This window comes from Capra hircus, chromosome 24 (assembly GCF_001704415.2).
Source record: "Capra hircus breed San Clemente chromosome 24, ASM170441v1, whole genome shotgun sequence".
Lineage (NCBI taxonomy): Eukaryota > Metazoa > Chordata > Mammalia > Artiodactyla > Bovidae > Capra > Capra hircus.
Genome location: NC_030831.1, coordinates 33,712,177 through 33,733,995, shown reverse-complemented (window position 1 = coordinate 33,733,995; position 21,819 = coordinate 33,712,177). Strand labels below are relative to the sequence as shown.

The 21,819-nt window shown below is 48.9% G+C and overlaps 1 protein-coding gene across 1 annotated transcript in view; it reads left to right on the top strand.

Annotated features, from left to right (window-relative positions):
• Positions 4,865-21,819, top strand: part of CABLES1 (Cdk5 and Abl enzyme substrate 1) — a 102,867-nt gene continuing 85,912 nt past the window's right edge. Inside the window, exon 1 of the mRNA XM_018039695.1 lies at positions 4,865-5,853. Within this exon, the coding sequence (XP_017895184.1) occupies positions 4,994-5,853 (860 nt within the window). The 5' untranslated portion in view covers positions 4,865-4,993. The remainder of the gene's footprint in view (positions 5,854-21,819) is intronic.

The following is a 21,819-nucleotide window of genomic DNA, read 5'->3' as shown; positions in this document are numbered from 1 at the left end:
TCCCAGCAGCAAAGAAGTGATGTTTCCCTCAGAATCTGGCCACATTCATCCCACTCTGATGTGAGAGTGACCTTAGCAAACGCAAACGCTATAAAATAATTCTTTTATACTGGGAGACACAGAGCCTTCTAGTCCGGTTGTTCTGTGCACAATCTAGGGGAGCCTTCATCTAGAAGCTGGCACCATATGTAATTTGCATGTTCAGGAGTTATAATTACGTGAGAAGTGCTTTCTTTCTACATGTGTGCACGCTCAGTTGCTTCAGTCATGTCCAACTCTTTGCGACCCCGTGGACTGTAGCCCATCAGGCTCCTCTGTCCACGGGATTCTCCAGGCAAGAATACTGGAATGGTTGCCATAGCCATCCTCCAGGGGATCTTCCCCACCAAGGGATCGTCTTCTGCACCTCCTGCATTGCAGGTGGATTCCTTACCGGTGAGCCCCTGGGGAAGCCCCTTCTTTGTACATGACATGCTTATTCACGCATCAGTTCAGTTCAGTTAAGTTCAGTCGCTCAGTCGTGTCCGACTCTTTGCGACCCCATGAATCGCAGCACGCCAGGCCTCCCTGTCCATCACCATCTCCCAGAGTTCACTCAGACTCACATCCACTGAGTCTGTGATGCCATCCAGCTATCTCATCCTGGGTCATCCCCTTCTCCTCTTGCCCCCAATCTCTCCCAGCATCAGAGTCTTTTCCAATGAGTCAACTCTTCGCATGAGGTGTCCAAAGTACTGGAGCTTCAGCTTTAGCATCATTCCTTCCAAAGAAATCCCAGGGTTGATCTCCTTCAGAATGGACTGGTTGGATCTCCTTGCAATCCAAGGGACTCTCAAGAGTCTTCTCCAACACCACAGTTCAAACGCATCAATTCTTTGGCACTCAGCCTTCTTCACGGTCCAACTCTCACATCTATACATGACCACAGGAAAACTCATAGCCTTGACTAGACAGACCTTAGTCAGCAAAGTAATGTCTCTGCTTTTGAATATACTATCTAGGTTGGTCATAACTTTTCTTCCAAGGAGTAAGCGTCTTTTAATTTCATGGCTGCAGTCATCATCTGCAGTAGAATTTAAAAAAAACACAGGTTAATTTCAAACAAAATAAAATCAACTTTGTTATAATTCAAGTATCAAAGTAATACAAAGAATTCATTGATTTTTAAATGCCAATATCATAAATATTCTGCAATTATAGCATGATGAGCATAAACAACTTCCTTTTGGAATACTGAGGACACCTCAGGGAAGCATCTGAAATGTATTTTCTTAACATAGTCATCTCAAAGTAAATTTTCAGACTTTTTGGTCTGCTGGATTTTTTTTTAAAGGGTCAGTGATTATTTGTATTAATAGGCTCTTTTTCTCTCTTTTTTAATTGACTCCCATATATGTCAATCAAAACAGTTTGTGCATGCAATTACAGTTTTCAGAATGGGTGCTTGGAAGGGGCAACCTGAAAGTAGATTAAAAAAAAAAAAAAAAACCTTGGTAAACCAGAAAGAATTAGACTTCAAGTTCTAGTTTTTTGTGGTTGCAGTCCACGAGGAATTTGCAGAATTTTCTCTTCCTGAATTGAACTTCTTCCTTCCTTCATTTCCCAGGTGTTGCCTGAGGCCTCCCCTCAAATAAAAACTACTTCACACTATGATAACATGTATAGACAGTCCAGTCAGATTGCTCAATTGGTCACTTAATCAGAGTCCATCTTACTTCAATGTGCCTGGGCTTTTGGTTTTTACTACTTCCGGTGTCAAGGGCACAATGGTTAAAAGCTATACTTCTTTTTATCCCTTTTGTAGCGGGACAGTGCTGTGCACATAAAAGGTTGCTTAATAATACTTAATCCATGTATAAATAGGTGAAAAATAAGTGAATTTGGAAAAATTCAGGGAGCAAGTAGATGAGTATGGTATAAATAACAGACATTTTAAAAAGTACCTTAAAGTTTATAAAACACTTCTCAAGTAATCTCATTTATACCTCAAAATAACCCAGAGGAAACTGGCTTGGAAAAGTTAAGAGACTTGCTCTTGACACCGGGATCCCTTCCTCCAAAGCTTGTTTTAGTGCCGTTATAGTCGACCTTCAGTAAGAATATGAAATTAAATGTGCAGACTGCACCCCCCTATAAAAAGTGCTCACCAGCAGAGGGCGCAAGAATATGCATGGGTCTTGGAATAAAATTTGCATCCTGGCCCAGGCTCTTTAAGAGCTACTGACCTTGGGCTAATCTAATTTTTTTGAGTCTCATTTGTAAACTATTGATGATAACCCCCCTCCCCCCGTTGCAGTGTGGTCATAAGCATAAGAATTAGAAATATTCTGTGGCTAGCACATAGTAAAGTAAGTGTTAGTTGCTCAGTCATGTCCGACTCCTTGCGACCCCATGGACTGTAGCCCACCAGGCTCCTCTCTCAATGGGATTCTCCAGGCAAAAACACTAGAGTGGGTAACCATTCCATTCTCCAGAGGTCCTCCTGACCCGGAGATCGAACCCTGGTCTCTCACATTGCAGGCAGATTCTTAACCATCTGAACCACCAGGGAAGCCCAGCACATAGTGAGTGAACAGTAAATTGTATCTCTCCTGATCACCATAAGATCATAGAACCAGTTAATTCTTGTTTGATGCTTACTAAATATTTGATATTAGTTTGCATATTTTAACCCTTAAAATAGCCTGAATGGGCAAATAAATGAATATTGATGAAAAAATTTAATACCCAATGCTGGCAAGAGTGAGGAAGCAGATTGTAGCAACTTTTCTGGATAGAAAGCCTTAAAAACATGATTGGGGCCAGATCATCTTGCCCCAGCATCTATTTAACCTAAGAAAATAATACTGGATAAGTAGCACGATTTAGAAAAATAGAGGATGTCATCATCACTCTTTATAACAGCAAAAGGGAAACATCCTAAATGTTCAATGTAGGGCATAGGCTTAATAATTATAGTTTTTCCATCAAATTGAACACTGTGCAGTCATTAAAATGATGCTATATAAAAATAAATAAATACAATGATGCTATAGAAAAATATTCTTAAAAGGAGGATAATTGAAACACAGCAAGTAAAAATCACAAGAGACAAACAGCCTGCTTTAACATGTTTAATAAACACAGGACAGAAATCAAAATTGTAACAGTTATTTCCATATGAGATGAGATTGTTAATGAAGCTTTTTTCCCCTACTTCTCTCTACTTATTCTGTAAATGTTCTGCAATTAATATATATCACTTTTGTGATTTAAAAAGTCTTTCTTTTACATGTGCAGTGGAGGTGGTTTTTTTAAACACTGCCTGCCAGCACAACCAGAACAGTGGTCAAGTAAATTAAGTTAGTTGTAATAGAGTAACTTGGGAGTTTCAAGAAGTTAAACAGAGTAATTAAAAATCCTAATGAAATTACACAGAGCTGGTCACTTAGCTGCAATAAGGCTGCTCTATATTCTTGGTTCCACTTTTTCAAAAGGCCTAAAAATGGCATAAAATAAAAAATGAACAATTGTTCATGTAAAGGGCCATGTGCCAAGTTTGGCCTAAGCCACTGTAACCTGAACTCGCCCATATCTCCTCCTCCAGGCTGGCTGCATGTCTCTGGAAGGGTGTATTTGCCCTGCATTACTCAATTTACTTTCCTGAACTTGAAATGGAGTGGAATTTCAATGTAGAGTTACCCATTAGCTCCAAGGCTAAATTTAAACCTTTAATTAAATTAATCACTTGATCTTAAACACATTGCTTCTCCCTCAGGAAAGTGTAGAGAGGTTTCTTAGATGTCAGAGAACTCAAGTCAGTGTGACAACTGTTACTACTGCCTTTGATAAGTCACCCAAACCGCAGAGGGAAATCTGCAGGCATTTTCAGATGGTCCATGGTAAAGCCCCCTCTACCCCAGAACAGAAGGTTGTTGGCGGTGGGGCTGGGGTACAGCATACTGCCACCCCTCCCAGATCCGTCCTTGCAGCTCTGGAAGGGTCGCTGCATGCATCCTTGGACAGGTACTTATTTAATAGAAGACACTGGTAGGGTTTGGGGTTCTTGTGCACCCCGGGCTGTGTATTTATAACAGGAGCTGCGTCCTCAGCCTGCAAATGAATGAGACACAAACTCAACGGTCAGCGACCGCTTGCTGGTGGGACTGTCCACATAAAGGGGTGTGGCCTTACTCGTGTAACTATTAATAAGGACTTATTTCTCGGGGCCCAACAAGGGCAGCGCGGGATCCAGTTAACAAGTTCGCGGGCCAAATCGCTTCAATTCCAGTAACTCGTCCCGCAGACCCATAACCCTCCCGGGACCACATCCTCACGCGTGACTAGGAGCTCTGCTTGCGCTCCGCAATTCCCAGTCCAAGCGCGACGGGGAAGCGTGCTCGCCTCCCGCACCTGGGCGCGCGCCCCGGCAGGGAGCCACCAACTCTCCCCGCAGTCAGCTAGGACTACCTGGACCGCCAGGCCGATCCCCGCCCCGCCACCCGCTCGGTTTTCCCTTCCTCCTCCTCTTCCTCCTCCATCGGCCCCCCCGCCTCCCGCTGCCTGCCTGCGCGGCTGCCGCCTGCGGCTTTGTTTTCCTCCCAGGTTTCACCCCCCCCCACACGTGATACTGTGTTTTTTTTTTTTGCATAGAGCTTTTCGCAGAGCGAGCGCGGGGCGCGCGCACCTATAAATACCGACCCGGGGGCCAGGGAGCCGGAGATCGCGGGGTCCCGGAGGGCCCGGCACCGATCCCGCAGGCGGGCGGGCGGGCGGGCAGACGGCCAGCGAGCCAGCCAGCAGCCGCGCGCGTGGGCTGGGGCGGCGGCGCCCCCCGCCCGAGCACCGAGGGGCGAGCATGGCCCGCCCGCTGGGGGGCCGGGCCGCCGCGCACGCCGCCCGCGCCCCGCGCCCTGCCCAGCCCGGGTCACCGGCGCTCGCGCCCGCCGCTTAGCACTCGGGCGCCACTCGCTTCTCCGGGGGCATCGCGGAAATCTCGCCGCAGACGGACACAATGGCGGCGACTGCCGCCACCACGGCCGCTACCGCCGGCACGGCGGTCCGCAGCAGCAGCACCAGCAGCGCCTGCACCGACGCCGCGGGCACTGGCAGATTGCAGCCGCCGCCGCAGCCCCGGCCCGCGGCCGCAGCGCCGGCCCAGCCGCCGCTGCCGCCGCCCGAGCCCCCCAGGAAGCCGCGCATGGATCCGCGGCGCCGCCAGGCTGCCCTCTCCTTCCTCACCAACATCTCGCTGGACGGCCGGCCGCCGCTGCAGGACGAGGAGTGGGCCGGCGGCGAGGACAGCAGCGCGGCCAAGCCCGGCAGCGGCTGCGGCGCGAGGACTCGGCTCAGCCTGCTCGTCGCCGCCGAGCGGGGCGGCTGCGGCGCGCTTTCCGCGGCGGGCGCGGCGGCGGCGGCGGCGGCGGCGGCAGCGGCGGCTGGATCGGGCCCCTGCCTCCCGCCGCCCTCGCCGCTCGTCCCCGGCGGCCACGCGACCGTGCTCGGCCCCGGGGCGGCCCGGGGGTTCGCGAGCCCCCTGGGCGCCGGCCGGGCGTCGGGGGAGCTGTGGCAGCCGCCCCGGCCCGCGCCTTTCGCCGCCGGCGTTCAGCTGCAGCCGCCAGACGGGCCCGGGGACGCCGGGCCGGAGGAGCTGGAGGAGGACGATGCCTTTACCGGAGTGCACGTGCCGGCGGCCGCCTTCCTGAGCTCCGGGACCCCCGGGAGCGGGAGCGGCAGTCGGGGCCGCCTCAACTCGTTCACTCAGGGAATCCTGCCCATCGCCTTCTCCAGGCAGACCTCGCAGAACTACTGTTCGCTGGAGCAGGCGGGCCCGGGGAGCGGCTCCAGCGCCTTCGAGCAGCTGCAGAGGTCCCGGTGAGTAGCCAGGACGCGGCGCGCGCCTCTCCTGACCCTGCCCGGCAGGCGCTCTGCTGCGGGACACCGGCCGCTCCCACTTCCCGCGCCCTGCTGGATCCCTGGGCTTCTGGCGCGAATTCCAAACCGCGAGGGCACTCGGAAGAAGGAAGGTCTCTGGGGAGCGCGTGTATGTGTTCACACGTGTGTGCACGAGCCCAGCACTCACCGAGAAGCACCGTGCTCATGCAAAGGGGGTTGGAGGTAGAGGTTGCGGGAGCCCACCAAAAATCAAAACCTCTCATTGCAAAGAAAAGAGCACGAGCTTTCAGAAACCCGGGCCGGACCCGGATAAGCACTCTCCTCACCCCCGGTAAGACTAGGCAGGACGCAGAGTCCAGCAGTGGGTCCGGCAGCCGGCCGAGCGGCGCGTGTGAGCCTTAACTTTTCGCAGACACGCCGCCGCGAATGCCTTCTGAGAAGTTCTGCCTGCGCTCCAAGTATTCCAGTGTCCCAGGAGCGCTTGGTATTTTCCTTTGCTTTCCTAAGAAAAGGAAAGCCCTTCTAATGTGCCCTTGAAGGCCTTGAGGTTGGGGGACAGAGAGGAAATAGGGCTTGAGGATTCTATTTTGCATCCCAACGTGAATTCGCTGAAATGAGTGAAAAGTTTTTCACCTTTCGAAAGGTTGTGTTTGGTAGCTTAAGTAATCTCCAGGTCTTAAGCATCTTAGCAAAACCGTGAAATGCTGGACACTTGCCCATTCAGGAAATGGCTAGAACTTGTTCCAGGCACCCTGGGCTGCATCAGGCAGGTGGGATGGGGGGCGAACAGGAGTGAGCAATCGGGAGGAAGTGCAGGCCTGGTTCCTGGGAGGGAACGCCCAGGCTAGTTAATTAGGAAGGCCTCCTATGGCTCAGTTATGTCAGCTTCCTGGGGCCTCAGTTTCCCTTTCTGGGATAGGAACTTGCCAGTCCCTTGCAGGCCTGGATATGAAAAAGGAGAACCTTTTCTGTTACAGCCTCTCTCCTGTGATGCTCCTCTGAACACTTAGGCTTTTTCTGGCCTATTAAGAAGGTGGTCTGTTGGAAAACTTAACTTCCTCTCCCAATGGACAGATGGTGATGAATGGACCAGGCTCCTTCAGAATTTTGTCCGGAGTCTCTTTCCTCCCAAGTGTTGAAATAAGGACCCTGTTTGGTGTGCAGCATCGTAGTTGAGTGCACATGTCTGCAGACAGGGGTGTGGACCTGTCAGCCAGCCTTGTGATGTCCCCAGATGATTAGCGATGCTGGGCACAGGTGACCATCTGGGCCTGAGTTTCTTGTCAGGGCTCACATCTCCCCCATAGCATAGCAGGCCAGTGGGCGGGAGGGAAGGAGGATCCCTTCCTTTCTGGGCGAGTGGCTCAGACTCAGCAGTTTCCCAGTGGCTTGACATCACACACTGGCTCCTAATGACTCTGTAGTTTGAGCCTGAGCCCAGCTTGTCCAGTGGGTCAGGGCAGGAGTGGTAATAAACATAGGTGTTATTCTAAGCCATGTGCCAGACTGGCCTGTGTCTCATGCTTGACAGATGTGTTCCCCTGCTTGCAACAGCTGGAGATCAAACGACCTCACACTTCGTCTCTGAGAATCTCCTTTAGACGATCTTGTGTGTTAATATTTCTGATCCCCCAAATAGCCAGATTTAACTGCTGATCCTATAAAGATGAACCCTGTGGATGTTTTATTGATCCCCTCCCCCACACACACATTAAGATGAGTGAGTCAGTGTGATGCTTCCTTACTTGACAGTCGCATTCATCTTATGACTTTGGAATTATCCGTATCTGGCAACTTGACAGGCTTTTTAAAAAATTACAGCTGTCAACAGAAACCGTGTCAAATTTAATATGCAGAGAGGAAACAAATCAGTGAGACTGAGATTGAAGAAAGGCCTTGAAGTGCGAGCATGGCCATTTCTCATGTCCAGAAACTTGGAATCTCCTAGGACACTTTGCTTCCTACACTGCACTGCTTACAGGAGTTTTGTCAGAAGTGCGTTGTTTTTCTGATCCCTAGAGAGAACTTTCACATGCTTAGATGAATTGTGATGTGGCATATAGACTCATTTGAATCAGGCCCAGGGCCAACTTAAAGAACTTGGGGTAGTTTAAAGAATGTCATTTACTTTCCTGGTGTGCCTCGCTTTAAGAAATACTGCTTGCCTGGGTGGTTCCATATACTATTTCATGCATGTTCTCCTGGGGTGTCATTTTTAAATCATATATTTTCCTTGGATTTGTTTCTTGCAATTTAAAGAATTCCAAACAACCTTGCTGCTCAAAAGTGAGTTCTTGGACCTTCACAAACCCTCAGGTCCCATTCTGGATTACTTGAGTACAAATTTGCATTTTAACAAGATCCCCAGATGATTCAATACAAGTGAAAGTTTGGAAGAAGCTGCCATAGTTTATCTGAAATCTGCCTCTTTTTCCCCATGAACTTGGAATTTCACATATTCATTTTGTTATGGGTATGTAAAAATCAGAATCTCCTGATCCGAAATCTTATTTATTTTGTTACTTTCATCTGGACACTTACAAGACTAATCGCATTTATGACTTGTACTTCCAAATCTTGAAATATGACAGGAAAATGTGTGTGCCCAGACCTCGGGACAGATGTGTTGATGGATTGATGACACCGTCTCTGTGCTCTGGGCTGGAGAGTTGATATTTATCACAGTGAATTCTCACAGCCTCCCTATGTTAGATTCTTTCTCAGACCCAGTGTTGGCCAAGATAGGACTCCATATCTTTGAGATCCAAACCTGACATCCTTCTTTCTTTCTTGTGGTTTTTTTTTTTTTTTTTTAAACATATATTTATTTATTTGCCTGCACTGGGTCCCAGCTGTGGCATGCAGGACCCTCGATCTTTGTTGCGGCATACAGAATCCTTTTAATTCCGGCATGTGGAATCTGTAGTTATGGCCTGTGAACTCTTAGCTGCGGCAGGTGGGATCTAGTTCCCTGACCAGCGATCAAACCAGGCCCCCTGCTTTGGGAGCGCAAAGTCTCAGCCACTGGACACCAGGGAAGTCCAGAACTTGATGCCTTTCCTCTGCCCCTGCATGGATCACTGTGCCGGGCATGCATAGGCCCAAGGAGAATTTGGGAGCTATGGACCCTACTAGATGTTTGTTCAGGACACATAGCAGGCCAGTGGTGCTTGTGTGATTCCGTACACCCTCTCCGAGTCATCCTCCCCACATTTAGCTTTGCTGTTCGGGGTCCCCGGCTTTGCTGCTACTTGCCAGTCTCTACTGAAGTGCATAGAGACCCCAGGACCACAGGCCTCATGGATGGGGCTCCAGGGATGGGAAGTCAGTGTGCTGGGGTTTATGCTGGGTTTGCTCTGTGGCTAGGTGTCAGAAGGGGAAGCCAGAAAGATGCCTTCTAGCTTGACACCCTGTTGTGTTCTCTGCCCAAGGAAGGCGTTAATAGGTGAAAGGGAGTGTGTTTCAAGGGTTTCTTTCACTTGAAAAGGTTCCCCTTAGGTAGCAGCTGGCAGCAGTCCTGGGTTCCTCCACTTCCTGGTGCTGCTGAATTGCAGAATGGGGCCCAGGTGAACACGTGTGCACCATGGGGCCTGATGAAGGGGTGCGTGGGGACCAGGGTATTCATTTCAAACAAGGTGAGGATTTTGCTTCTTAGAACATCTCTGCTAACAGTGTGCCTTGTGGAGACTCCGGTCTTAAATGGAAAGAGCCCGTGGTGCAGAAGAGCCCCAAGCCTTGGATTCCAGTCCCCCCACTTTGTCACCTGTCTGCATTGTGACTTTGTGACACTGTTTTAGCTGTAAGCCACCTGACCTTTCTGGATTTTTGCAATAAGCGAACCCAAGTTATTGTTGAGCCATCTTTCCAGCAATGTGCATTGTGGACGCCAGGGGTACAGCCAAGGCTGGTCTAGGCCTCGGTCAGGATGCTGCCCTGTGCCTCCTCCCAGGGCCTGAGACAAGAGCCCAAGGTTCACCTGCTGCCCTCTTCCTTACACTCACCAGGTTGTCAGGTTGTGGGTGAACTCGGAAGGGGAAGTGCATTGGAAGCCTGCCCACTGCTGACAGGTGCCCAGGGAGGCAGCAAGTTCAAGTGTGATCCTTTGTCCTCCGAGGAGGGTGAGGAAGCCACAACCTGGCTCTGCACTGTGTCGCCATAGCCACCCCAGGGAGCCCCACCTGCCTGGACTTTTTTCCCCCGGGAAGGAGAGTTGTTAGGTAGGGAGAGGGCAAGGGGCAGGCGGCCTTTGAACACACTGGGAGGGAGCAGTAGGCGAGGCTGGATGAGGTGACAGCATGTCGACCAGGAATGCCAAGCTGGTACCCTGCCCCTCTGGGCTCAGAGCCAATCCCTGCCCTGGCTGGCAACCAAGGGCAGGTGGCTTCACCTCCTTACCTCAGTTTTCTTCTGGGATGAAAGCGCTGGGACAGTGCAGTGGTTAGTGCCCTGTGACCTGCCTTGGAGGCCGGGCATAATGCCTGGGGACGAGTGGATAACTGAATCTCAGCTTCAGATGAGGAGGTGGAGACGAGTTTACCCCGGGTGGCTCCCATAGGTAGGATGTGCGTTAATGGATGAAGGAATGGGTTTCCCAGGGTGGCAGGGAGGGTCAGCTGTGCTCCTCTGGCTGTGGAGCTGTCACAGCTGGCCTGCCTGCTCCATCCAGGCTGGAAGCCACAGCCACTGAGGCAGTCCAGCCCTGTCTCTACAAGCCCCGGCACAGAAGTGATCCGTGGTGCCCTCCTCTAGGGAGGATGGACCGAAAGGCCATCAGGGTTACACAGTGCTTTAGTAGATGTTGATTTCAGGTCCCGACAGTGTGGAGAAGCAGGAATCCAGGGTCACAGAGTGAGCAGAGGATGACCCTATGTTTTAGGGTTTTATGTCATGGAGGAAATTCTAGTTTGGGGACCTAAAGCCTTGTATGATTTATTCAACAACATAATGAATATCCTTGTTCCAGGAAACAAGGACAGGGGACCAGCCCACATCTCTGGGGACAGAGCCCTGGGCAGGGGCATAGGTCTCACCCATTTCTATAAGAGTCAGAGAATAAGCAGTTTATCAACAACGTGATTTATTCATGAACGTGATGAATATCAAGTAAGACGTACCAGTTATGGGAGGTACAGGCGTGAACATAGTCTTTGTCTGTTGGGAGGCACACATCGACAAGACGGTTTTTCTGGTGATGAGAGCTTGATTAGAGCTGAGCCTGTTTTCTGAGCCCTAAACAGGGCAGAGACACTTCATGTGCCCACTGTGGGACCTGGCTCAGCGCCTTGATGCAGTATTTGTATTTAACTACCACATCCCAGGTGTGGTTCTAAGGGAACAATGCATGAGCCGGTTTATATTTATAACAGCACTTACACAGTATCACCCTTATTCTGAAGCACAGAGAGGTTAAGTTACTGGCCGAGGGTCGCTCAGCCTGCTTGTGGGCAGTCTGGCTCCAGGATATGTGTCTGAACGCGCTTGTCTCTGCTCTACTGTGGTTTGAGTCAGGCTCCTAAATGCTTGTTCGACTGGCTTCAGCTGGATGGGGGTGAACGTGGCCTCCGTGACCTCTAAGAGCAGTGCTGGCCCTGCGGTTTCCTTATTTAGGCCTCTCTCCTCTGTCCGTGTCTACAGGGATCCAGTCTGCCACGCCCCCGTTTCTCGGCCACACCCGAATTCCCGTCACCTTTGTTACCTGTTTAGTCCACCTGGGCTCTGTGCCTCCATGGGAGACAGGAGAACCAGGAGCCTGGCGCCCCTAGGAATTGGGTGTATCGTGGTTGTTCTCCCAATTCCTTAGTGCTGAGGGTCTCATCCGTGAAATGGGAATGATAATACTACCTCCCTCCTGGATGTGTTTCCTGTTTTTGGACCCTTGGTGTCTTTTCAGCATCGCCCCTTTTCCCCAGCTCAGGGGTCAGCACGCTGAGGCCCAGGAGCTGCTTATAAATGATTTTCTGGGAAACAGCCGCTGCTGTTCATCTCTGCACTGTCTTGGGCAGCCCTTGTGCTACAAGCAGAGTAGAGTAGCTGCGGCAGAGGCCACATGGCCCGCAGAGCCTGAACTGTTTGTCCTCTGACTCTTACAGAAATGGTCGAGACCTACGCCCCCGCCCAGGGCTCTGTCCCCAGAGATGTGGGCTGCTCCCCTATCCTTTTCTCTTGGAAGCTCCTGGCTTCTGTTTGGACCCGCCATCCTTTCTTCCCAGCTGGCAGAGGGACCTTTCTGAGGCCCACATCGGATCCCGGCAGTCTTAAACTCCTTTTCTTTCATGTGTGGCCAGCACGCTCCCTGCTCCCCTGCACGCCTATCTTCTGCGCTGGCTTCACAAAGGGCACCTGGGTTCTGGCACCCACCGGCCTCTCCATGGGATGCTTCCCCACCAGACGCCCCTTCTTCTGTTGCATCACCCATCACCCTGCAGAGGCCCCAGGTATGGCGCTGAGCACGCCCTCCTAGGGATGACTTTCTTCCTTCTCTATGGGTCTGAGTGTACCTTTCCCTAACTCCTTGGCGGCTGGGGGACTTGCTGGTGACAGGCCTGGGAGTGTTCCCCCCACCCACCTTTCTGGGTCTTTTATTTTTAACCAGAATCACTCTCAACATTTTATTTGGAAAATTAGCCACTCTACCACCTCCTCCCTCAGTCCTGCAGCAACGAACCTCCCTCCTTGAGTGTCTCTCCTCACCCCCTGCGTCATCCACCCATCCACCAACCCCACCCCATCCACGTTGGCTTCTCCCCGCTCTGCAGGGAGGGGAAGCAGCACCTTCCTGCGTGCTATGGGCTTCATATACTTTGGTTGTTTAGTCCCTAAGTCGTGTCCAACTCTTTGCGACTACGTGAATTGTAGCCCACCAGGCTTCTCTGTCCATGGGATTTCCCAGGCAAGAATACTGGAGTGGGTTGCCATTTCTTCCTTCAGGGGATCTTCCCGATCCAGGGATTGAACCCAAGTCCCCTGTATTGGCAGGTGGGTTCTTTACCACTGAGCCACCAGGGAATCCCCTCATATGCATTCTTTTGTTTTATTTGTGTGGCAATTCTAAGACAAAGGGCTTATACACATATTAGAGCTGGGACCATGAGGCTTGGAGGGCTTAAGGAAGCTTGCCAGAGGCCTCATAGCTGGACTCCAGAGTTAGAATTTGAGCCCTGGTCTCTCTGGCTTCTGATCTGGGTTTCTCCCAGAGCCGAGCGTATACTGGACTGACTCCGTAGGGACAGGATGACCAAGGAATCTTCGCTGATGGGTAACTGAAATCAGTCATAGTGGGAGCATTTACACCACAGGAATCAGGCAGTGGTTATTACAAGCCAGGGCTTGGCTTTTTCCCTTTCACAGAGCTGGTTTGTCTGCACGTGTGCCAGGGCCTCACCACACGTCTCTTGGTTCCATTCTCCCCTGGGGGGCTGTGCAAAATGTGGTCATCAGAGGAAGAGTGAAAAAACAAACATTTTTATCAGAATCTGTTACTTGACATGATTCTGTGAATTTCTCAAAAGGTCACCACCATCACCACCCATTTTACACCTCAAAAAAATATCTAACAACCCTCCACCTCAAGTTTCAAACTGCATGCAATTTAGAAACTAAACTTTCAGACACTAAGTCTCAAACAGATTGTAGTATTATCTGTAGGAGTCATAAAATCATTACCTGTTATTCTCCTTTACAAACTATGTGATACATTTTTATTTTTGTTTGGTTTTTAAAAGTCTCTGAGATAATACATTCAATCAGGGTTTCCTGTTTTGTTTTGTTTTTTTTCCCCTCTTTTTGTTTGTGTTAGCATTTTGGATAATTGCACACTAGTTTATGTTTAATGGGATTATTATTAATGTGGTTTGGAGTTTATTGCTGAACATTTGGTCACAAAGACAAAAGCTTATAAAACAGAGCTTGGGAATACTAGACATTTAGGACTTGGAATATTGTAATAATGTGTGTGTTCGTGAAAGGATACAATCTTATCCCCAATTTAAAGGGTAGGAGTGTACTTAAATCTAAGTTTAACCCATGACAAATAGACGGCAAACCATTCAGGAAGAGACTAACAAAATATTGGAGAATGCCAAAGATTTGTGTGTCTAGCACACTGGTTTTTATTTTAAAGCATTTTACTCATTGACCCAATGATTTATAGAACAAAGTGTCTAGTTTGATCATCTTAGGAAGGGGATGGGGGCTTGTGAGAGATGGAAGAGCAGCCAAAGTCTATAATGTTTTGCTTAGGACTAAAATTGGTGTGTTGGCATGGGGGGTGTGGATGGGCAAAATAGGTGAAAGAAGTAAGAGGTGTGCATTTCCATGTTTTTAAATGCCGAGCCACCAGGTTGTACCCCTGAAACTAATGTAATAGTGTATGTCAACTATATTTCAATCGAAAATAATTTTAAAAATTGGGATATTAGGGGATAAATGGTCGATATGATGTGGAAAAGTGGTTCTTGATGCAGTTTTTTATGTTTTATTGAATCAAATAAAGTTTTCTATTAAAGAGGGAGATATGAGGAAAGAAGATGAGATTACAAATTACAAAGGTGATTGTGTAAATCCTTGAGGATTCAGTTTATCCACCACAAGACAAGCTTCTGATTATTAAGTTCTACGTACTTGTTTGGGGTTTTACAATTTACAAAGCGCTTTCGTATATACTAAATAGTTTTCAGAAAGGCAATGTGGTAGCTGTTTTATAGACTAGAAAGTTGAGACCACGAAGAACGAAGTGGTCATGTCCACGGTCACGTACCCCACAGATGGCAGAGCTGGAATTTTGAAACCTGGGTTTTCTGGTTCCAAGCCGAGAGTTTTAAAAATAAACCACAAGCTCTAATGTAGTTGTTTCATTGAAGAAAAACAAAGAACTCTATTAAATGCTGTAGAATTTTATTCTCCTTCCTGCCCGCAACTTCCACTTGTATATTAGTTAACCTCCAGAGAGCAAAAATGCTAGGGCCTCATGTATTTCAGACCTATGGGCTAGAGTCAACCAAAGTCAGGATGTTCAAGTACAAAGAAATATTGTGCTGTAGTTTTGGCCAGCAACACTTTCTCATCAAGCAAGGATTCTGACTTTCATATGATAACCTCGAGGGACAGGCCAACAGAGAACCTTGGTTTGGGGCCCGAGTTGTGGAAAATTTTCCCAATAACAACAGCTTTCTCCAAACAGTAGTTTGATGTTGGTTCCTCCTTTCCCACACCCCTGCTGCTCTGCCTCCTTCCCAGAAAATTGAGTGAATAGATTCAGGAGTGAATGCCTCAACCTTGGAGTCAGACAACTCTGCCACATAGCAACACATTTTGAGGAAACTCTTGCAACCCCTCTGAGCGTCAGCATCCTCACCTGTAGGATGGGGATAATAATCCCTGCCTGGGGACTTCCAGTGGCTGAAACTCCCCTCTCCCAATGCAGGGGACCCAGGGTTCGATCCCTGGTCAGGGAACTAGATCCCACATGCCATATCTACGAGTTCACATGCTGAAACTGAGACCCAGTGCAGTCAAATAAAGAAATAAAATTTTAAAAACTTCCCGCCCTTTTCAGGGTGTTGTGAGCATGAACGTGAGAAGCACCTAGCAGAGGTTTGGTCCTTGGTGGTTGACCGATAAGACCGTAGCTGTTTTGTGCACGGTTGCCCTGCTCTGCCCTACACCATCAGTCAAAAAGCAGTTGGGAAGCCTGACAGGGTCTGCTTAGATCATCCAGAGGGGAGCTTTTTGCTTCCAGATGATTTACCGCATCGGTTCAATTTCATAAATAGTAAAATAAGACCAGAGCAGCTGAGGACACCACCACCCCCTCAGCGTTTTTGTCCTTTTGTTCGCTGGAAAACAACAGTCTCGAGGACAGGGCAGCAAGAAGGAAGTGAATCACACGTTCGGTGTCATCTGCTTAGAGCAGCACAGCGGTGCGGTCAAGAGCAAGAGCCAGTCCGGTCCACACCCAGGCGTGCAAGACACTGCCTTGCCCATCGGGACTGCAGGAGGGGAGTGCTACCTGCCAAGACAATTCTGGAAGATGCGTCTCTGCTCCCTCACCTCGCAGAAGCCGTGGCCCTCCTCCTGTGGTCTGCCTGCTGCCTGCTCAGCCGCCTTCTCTAGGCAGGACACCCCTGGAGTCTGAGGGCTCTTGGGGCACCCTCAAGGTCCTGGGGCCATGACCATGGAGTCGGTTGAATGCTGCTTTGCTGATGGACTTGGCATCCCCTCCCTGCTCGCAGGTCTCTCTGCACCTGGCTCTTGCCTTTGCTCTTGACCCCTTGGGAAGACAGAGGTGGGGCTTGTCCAGGTCCCCGGTATAACCCATGTGGCATGGGGTCACCAGCAACCTATGCCCCTCCGCATGCCAGGTTGTTCACACGCCTGTGTGTGAACCATCAGGTCACTTGGTGGTTCAGGGATCAATGGACCAGCACCTACCTTCCAGAAGAGAGAAGAACTACAGGCCGAGGCAGCGGGGCTTTCTGGTCCCCCTCTGGAGCGGGCGGTTGTCCTGGAGGTGGCCTCGGAGCTGAGCCTACAGGGACTGGCGGCCCAGTGCTAAGCGCCTGGTGATGGAGATGAACTTCATTTCAGAGGAAGACGGGAGGCCTGTGAGCAAGGACAGGTGTGAACAGAGCCGGGGGTTATGCAAACTGGAGGCAGATTGGCTGGAGGAAGGAGAGCAGTGCCTTTTGTATTTAACCCTTTTGGCATCTTAGTCATCACTTCAGAAAGAGGAACTCATGCCCATGAAAAAATTTTCTGTTCTGGGACTTCATCTATTTTTATACAGAGAGAATTTTAGAAAGAATTTCAGGAGGTTCATGGACACTTGGAAACTTCTGGAGGTAGGGAGACCAGCGAGGAAGCTGGCGTTAGGAGCCCCAGAGAGAAGTGGAGACCGGAAGCCTCTGCCATCACTAACCCCCAGCACTAACTTGTCACTGTGATCCTCGGCGACCACGTGGATTTGGGGCGCTGCCTGTGCTCCATGAAGTCCTTCGGGTCACCCATTTCTGCAGCTCTTGTGGGTATGGGGTTCCCACCTGGAACCTGAGAAACGTTCTGACCTTATTTGCAAATATGGATGCACCTTGGAGATACTGCAGGTTCAATTCAAGACTAGGATGGAGACAGTGAGGGGATCACTGACTCAAAAAGAAGATAGAATCGACAGGCTCCAATTCTGGTAAAGAATCTGCCTGCCATCGCAGGAGACCTAAGAGACGTGAGTTCAATCTCTGGGTTGGGAAGATCCCCCGGAGGAGGGCATGGCAACTCACTCCAATATTCTTGCCTGGAGAATCCATGGACAGCGGAGCCAGAGGGGCTACAGTCTGTGGGGTCGCAAGGAGTTGGACACAGCTGAGCATGCACGCACATGCGTGACTTGGGTGGTCGCTGCCAGCTTGTGTCCAGTTAAAGACTCTTAAATAATCACCCGCAGGTGTAGGGCTGCGATTGTGGTGCATGGCCAGAGGGGAGGGCCTTGGTCCCCTCAGGGCCTGCGACGAGCGCCCTGGTGGATTTGACCTGCTTGTGGTGGGGAGGGCTGGCTTCTGGAGGTGTCTAAAGGGTGAACACGGGCTGGGAGGAGTGTGTAGACCACAGGACCAGCCTGGGCAGGGTCTCTGGTGGGAAGAAGCAGGAAATATGAAGGAAGTAGACGAAGGGCAGGATTTTGATGTTCATCAGCAGAGCAATGTGATGTCACCAGCCAGGGGGAACCAGAGTAAGACCTGTGTTTTGAAATGATTGGGCTGGCGGCAGCGTGGAAGGACAGTTAGATGAGAGAAGCCACAGATGGGAGGAAACCACAGTTTGTAGCTACTGTCCTGGCAGAGGATGGTGGCGACTGGGCTGGAGTGGCAGTGATGAGGGAGGGGAGAAGGGGGTGGATCCCATAGGGATTTAGGGTGCAGCGGAATGAACTTGGAGATGGACTGGTTGTGGAGGGCGGGGTGCAGAGGCATCAAGGGACCCCCCCACACACACACATACACAGGTTCCAGTGTGTGGACTGATGGGATAGCAGAGCCATCTCAGTAACAGAGGATGGATGTGAGCACAATCCAATGCTATGCGTTTAAGAAATACTCTGTAGAAGAAAAAACTGCAGACCTGAAGATGACCCTGTTTCTTTCTTTCTTTAATATTTATTTATTTGGCTGTGCCGGGTCTTAGTTGCAGTATGCAAGATCTTTACTTGCAGCATGCAAACTCTTTGTTGTGGCATGTGGGATCTAGTTCCCCGACCAGGGATCAAACCCAGGCCCCCTCCACTAGGAGCTCAGAGTCTTAGCCACCGGACCACCAAGAATGTTCTGACCCTGTTTCTTCTTGTTGTCTTGTTTCTCATAACATTGTGCCTTTACTCTCCAGATAACTCAAGGTGAAGTATATAGGGTCATAAATAATGTATTGGTTGAGGATGTATACATTTTCAGCTTCAAGAGAAACCAAGTTTTATGCTCATTGGTCTTTTGGTCTAAAAATTCTAATGTTACCTTTTAAGGTAAATGCTGAGCATGTCAATTTTAAAAAAAAGTCAGATTTTGTGCATTTCAGTTAAGACGTATAATTTCTTTTTATTAAAGAAAAAAAGTACCCTTGAGCAAGATCATGAGTTTTTTTTTTTTTCAAACAGTTCCTGGGTTCAGCTTGTGCATGTTTGCAGCATAATTACCAGGTGTTGAAGTCTGAGTGATCTCGAGTGTGGAGGATAAAGATATGTTCTCAAGAGAAGGAAAACATGCCTTTGCAAAGCTGCATAATAGTCTGCTGCAGTAACTAAACAAGCACCCAGTGTCTAATGATTTTGTACTTACTCTGTTATTCAAAGTAAGGCCAGGATGCGGTCTTTTTTTTTTTTTTAAGTTATTTATTTATTTGGCTGTGCCGGATCTTAGTTGTGGCATGTGGGATCTGGTTCTCTGACCTGGGTCTGCTGCATTGAGAGCACAGAGTCGTAGCCACTGGACCACCAGGAAAGTCCCAGGACACAGTCTTAGCATTCCAGTAGCAATCTCATCTTTTTCTTGTTTTACGGGTGTTTTTTCATAATCACGGTTTGCTTATTGCACACTAACGTGATGAGCTGCAGAGCCATGTGGAAATAGCCTCATATCTCAGATCTGCCATTTCCCGGGTGTGCCCATAGGCAGATTCCAGAATCTCTGTACGAGTGGGACATATTAATAATTACATACCCCATTCCAGTATTCTTGCCTGGGAAGTCCCATGGACAGAGGAGCCTGGCGGACTACAGTTCATGAGGTCACAAGGAGTCAGCTACAGCTCAGTGACTAAACAACAGCAGTTTCATGGCACAACAGCCAGGATTAAATCTGATTTCTCTGAAGTACTTTGCACAACTCTAGGTACATATATTGTTGTTGCTCAGCCTCTTAGTCATCTCTGACTCTTTGCGGGCCCATGGACTGCAGCACGCCAGGCTTCCCTGTCCTTCACCATCTCCCAGAGTTTGCTCAAACTCATGTCCATTGAGTTGGTCATGCCATCCAACCATCTCATCCTTTGTCATCCCCTTCTCTTCCTGCCTTCAGTCTTTCCCAGCATCAGGGTCTTTTCCAATGAGTCAGCTCTTTGCATCAGGTGACCAAAGTATTGGAGTTTCAGCTTCAGCTTCAGCATCAGTCCTTCCAGTGAATATTCAGGATTTATTTCCTTTAGGGTTGACTGGTTTGATCTCCTTGCTGTCCAAGGGACTCTCAGGAGTCTTCTCCAGAACCACAGTTCGAAAGCATCAATTCTTCGGCACTCTGCCTTGTTTAAGGTTCAATTCCCACATCCGTACATGACTACTGGAAAAACCATAGTTCTCAGTAAGTATTCAATGTAATTATTATATCCCAACTCCTCTGCTGATGCTCTTTCATAGAGGCTGACATTACTATGTAAATGAGGGAATTGAACTCCGTGGAGCTCACTTTTCTCTCCAGTGCACAATGGAGTTTGCAGAGCTGGGATCCTGTCTAATCCTGAACCACACTCTCGCCACTGAGTTTGATTGCCTTTGTCATGTGTTAAAAGTTCATCCAAACAAGTTTTGTGACCTTCCTGAGCAAAACAGGTTTTGCTTTAGGGTCCGGATGGTTTTCTGGACACTTGAACTGTCCAAGAATATGTGCAGGTCTTTATCAGGTACATATCCAGCCCATGTTTGACTATGTGTCTGTGGGGAGCTGCCCTGGGTAGCTCAACCAGATTTTTTATCTGACCCTGTTTGTTCCAAACACAAGCAGGCAGATTGGAGGAGATGGTAAGGGAATATTTCAGTCCAGTCACTCATCTAGATACACCCTCCCTCTAAGCTGTATTTCACAGAGCTAGAATGAATTTAGCCAGTAGATCTTTATTAAGAGGTGCAACATTTGTTATCTGTAGCTTTAGTTCTTTGGAGCCAGAAAAAAAAAAAAAAAGTCAAGACAAATATAAGGAAATCGATAAGATACGTGCTGGCTGGTGAAATATGGATTTTTTAAAATCTTTTTTTATTTATTTTTTAATTAACTTATTTTAATTGGAGGAAAATTGCTTTACAATGATGTGTTGGTTTTAGCCATACTACAACGAGAAACAGCCATATATTATATTTAATGCATATATATGAAATCTGAAAAAATGATATTAATGAACCTTCTTGCAGGGAAGGAATGGAGACACCGATGTAGAGAAGGGATTTGTGGAATTTTTTTTTTAAGTGTATTTACATGGGAGTTAGGCTTTGATTTTATATTGTCGCAAATTGGTACCAGATGCCTGCCTTCCAGACAGACTCCCAAGCTGATCCCAGAGTGTCAGTTGGAAAACAAATCACTTTGCCATTTGGAATGCCAATTGATATTTTAGAAGTTTCCTTTTGTTTTCAAAGGGGAAATAATGCATATTCCAGACCCGGCAAACAGAACTTTTATAAATGGCAATTAACAGAGGATGCCCAAGGGAGGAAGTCTCCAGTTTCTTATTATAACGCTGGCAGACGTAATCGAAGTGACATGTTATTAGTATTGGCATCTCCTGCTTGCCCTGGGAGCTGGTTCAGCCTTGTGTAGCCATGGTCAGAGCCAGGAGCTTCATCCCCATCCTACTTCAACCTCAGGTCGGAGGAAGAACACAAGAGCACTGTGTCCAGGGCAGCTGGCATCGTGTCGTCTCCGCAGGACCCCAGGCTCATGGGTTGACTTGTTCATTCCCTCCACCCCTCCCCGCAGTGGCTTAAAAAAGTGGCTTTTTGTTTTGAGTCTTACTTGGGTCTCAACAGTGATCCCTTCTCCTCCAGGCAGTTTTTCTCCCTGGAGCTGGCCTGGGAATGACTCATAGAGTCTTGAGTAGCCTGACACCTCTGCTGCATTCCTTGAGTGCTTTCTTAAAGGTGCCTCTGTGTAAGGATGTTTGCTGACTTTCCCATTCGAGGTGTTGGAGAATCTCCCAGATGACCGGGAAGGCCGAGTCTGATTCTGGGTCCTCAACCTGGATGCCGGCAGACTTGGGTGAGAATCCTTCTCGGCCTGGAAGAGAGGACTGTCAGAGCCCGGTGGCTTGGGTGTTCACAGGAGTGGAGTGGAGGGGGGTTGCCTAGAGCAAAGGGGCTCCACGCCCCCCAGGCCTTGGAGTTTCCTACAGCCGCCGGGCTCTAGACTTTCAGATGGACGAGAAGGGACCTTGAAGAGGCGCAGAGTGGTAAGGTTACTGTGGAATGAAAGGATGAGAGCCCTTGACCCTGCTCACTGAGGCTAATATTGGCCAGAGGCTCCTGGTCTGTGGATGGATACTCAGGGGAGGGGCTGAGACTGAGCTCCAAGTACTTAAGTCTTAACTCTTTAGAACTCAACTTCATCCTCCTGTGTCAGCTGCCTCTACTCCAAGGGAGTAAATTTGTATTATTTATATTATTAATATAACTTGTATTATTAATATAAAACTTTGAACTGA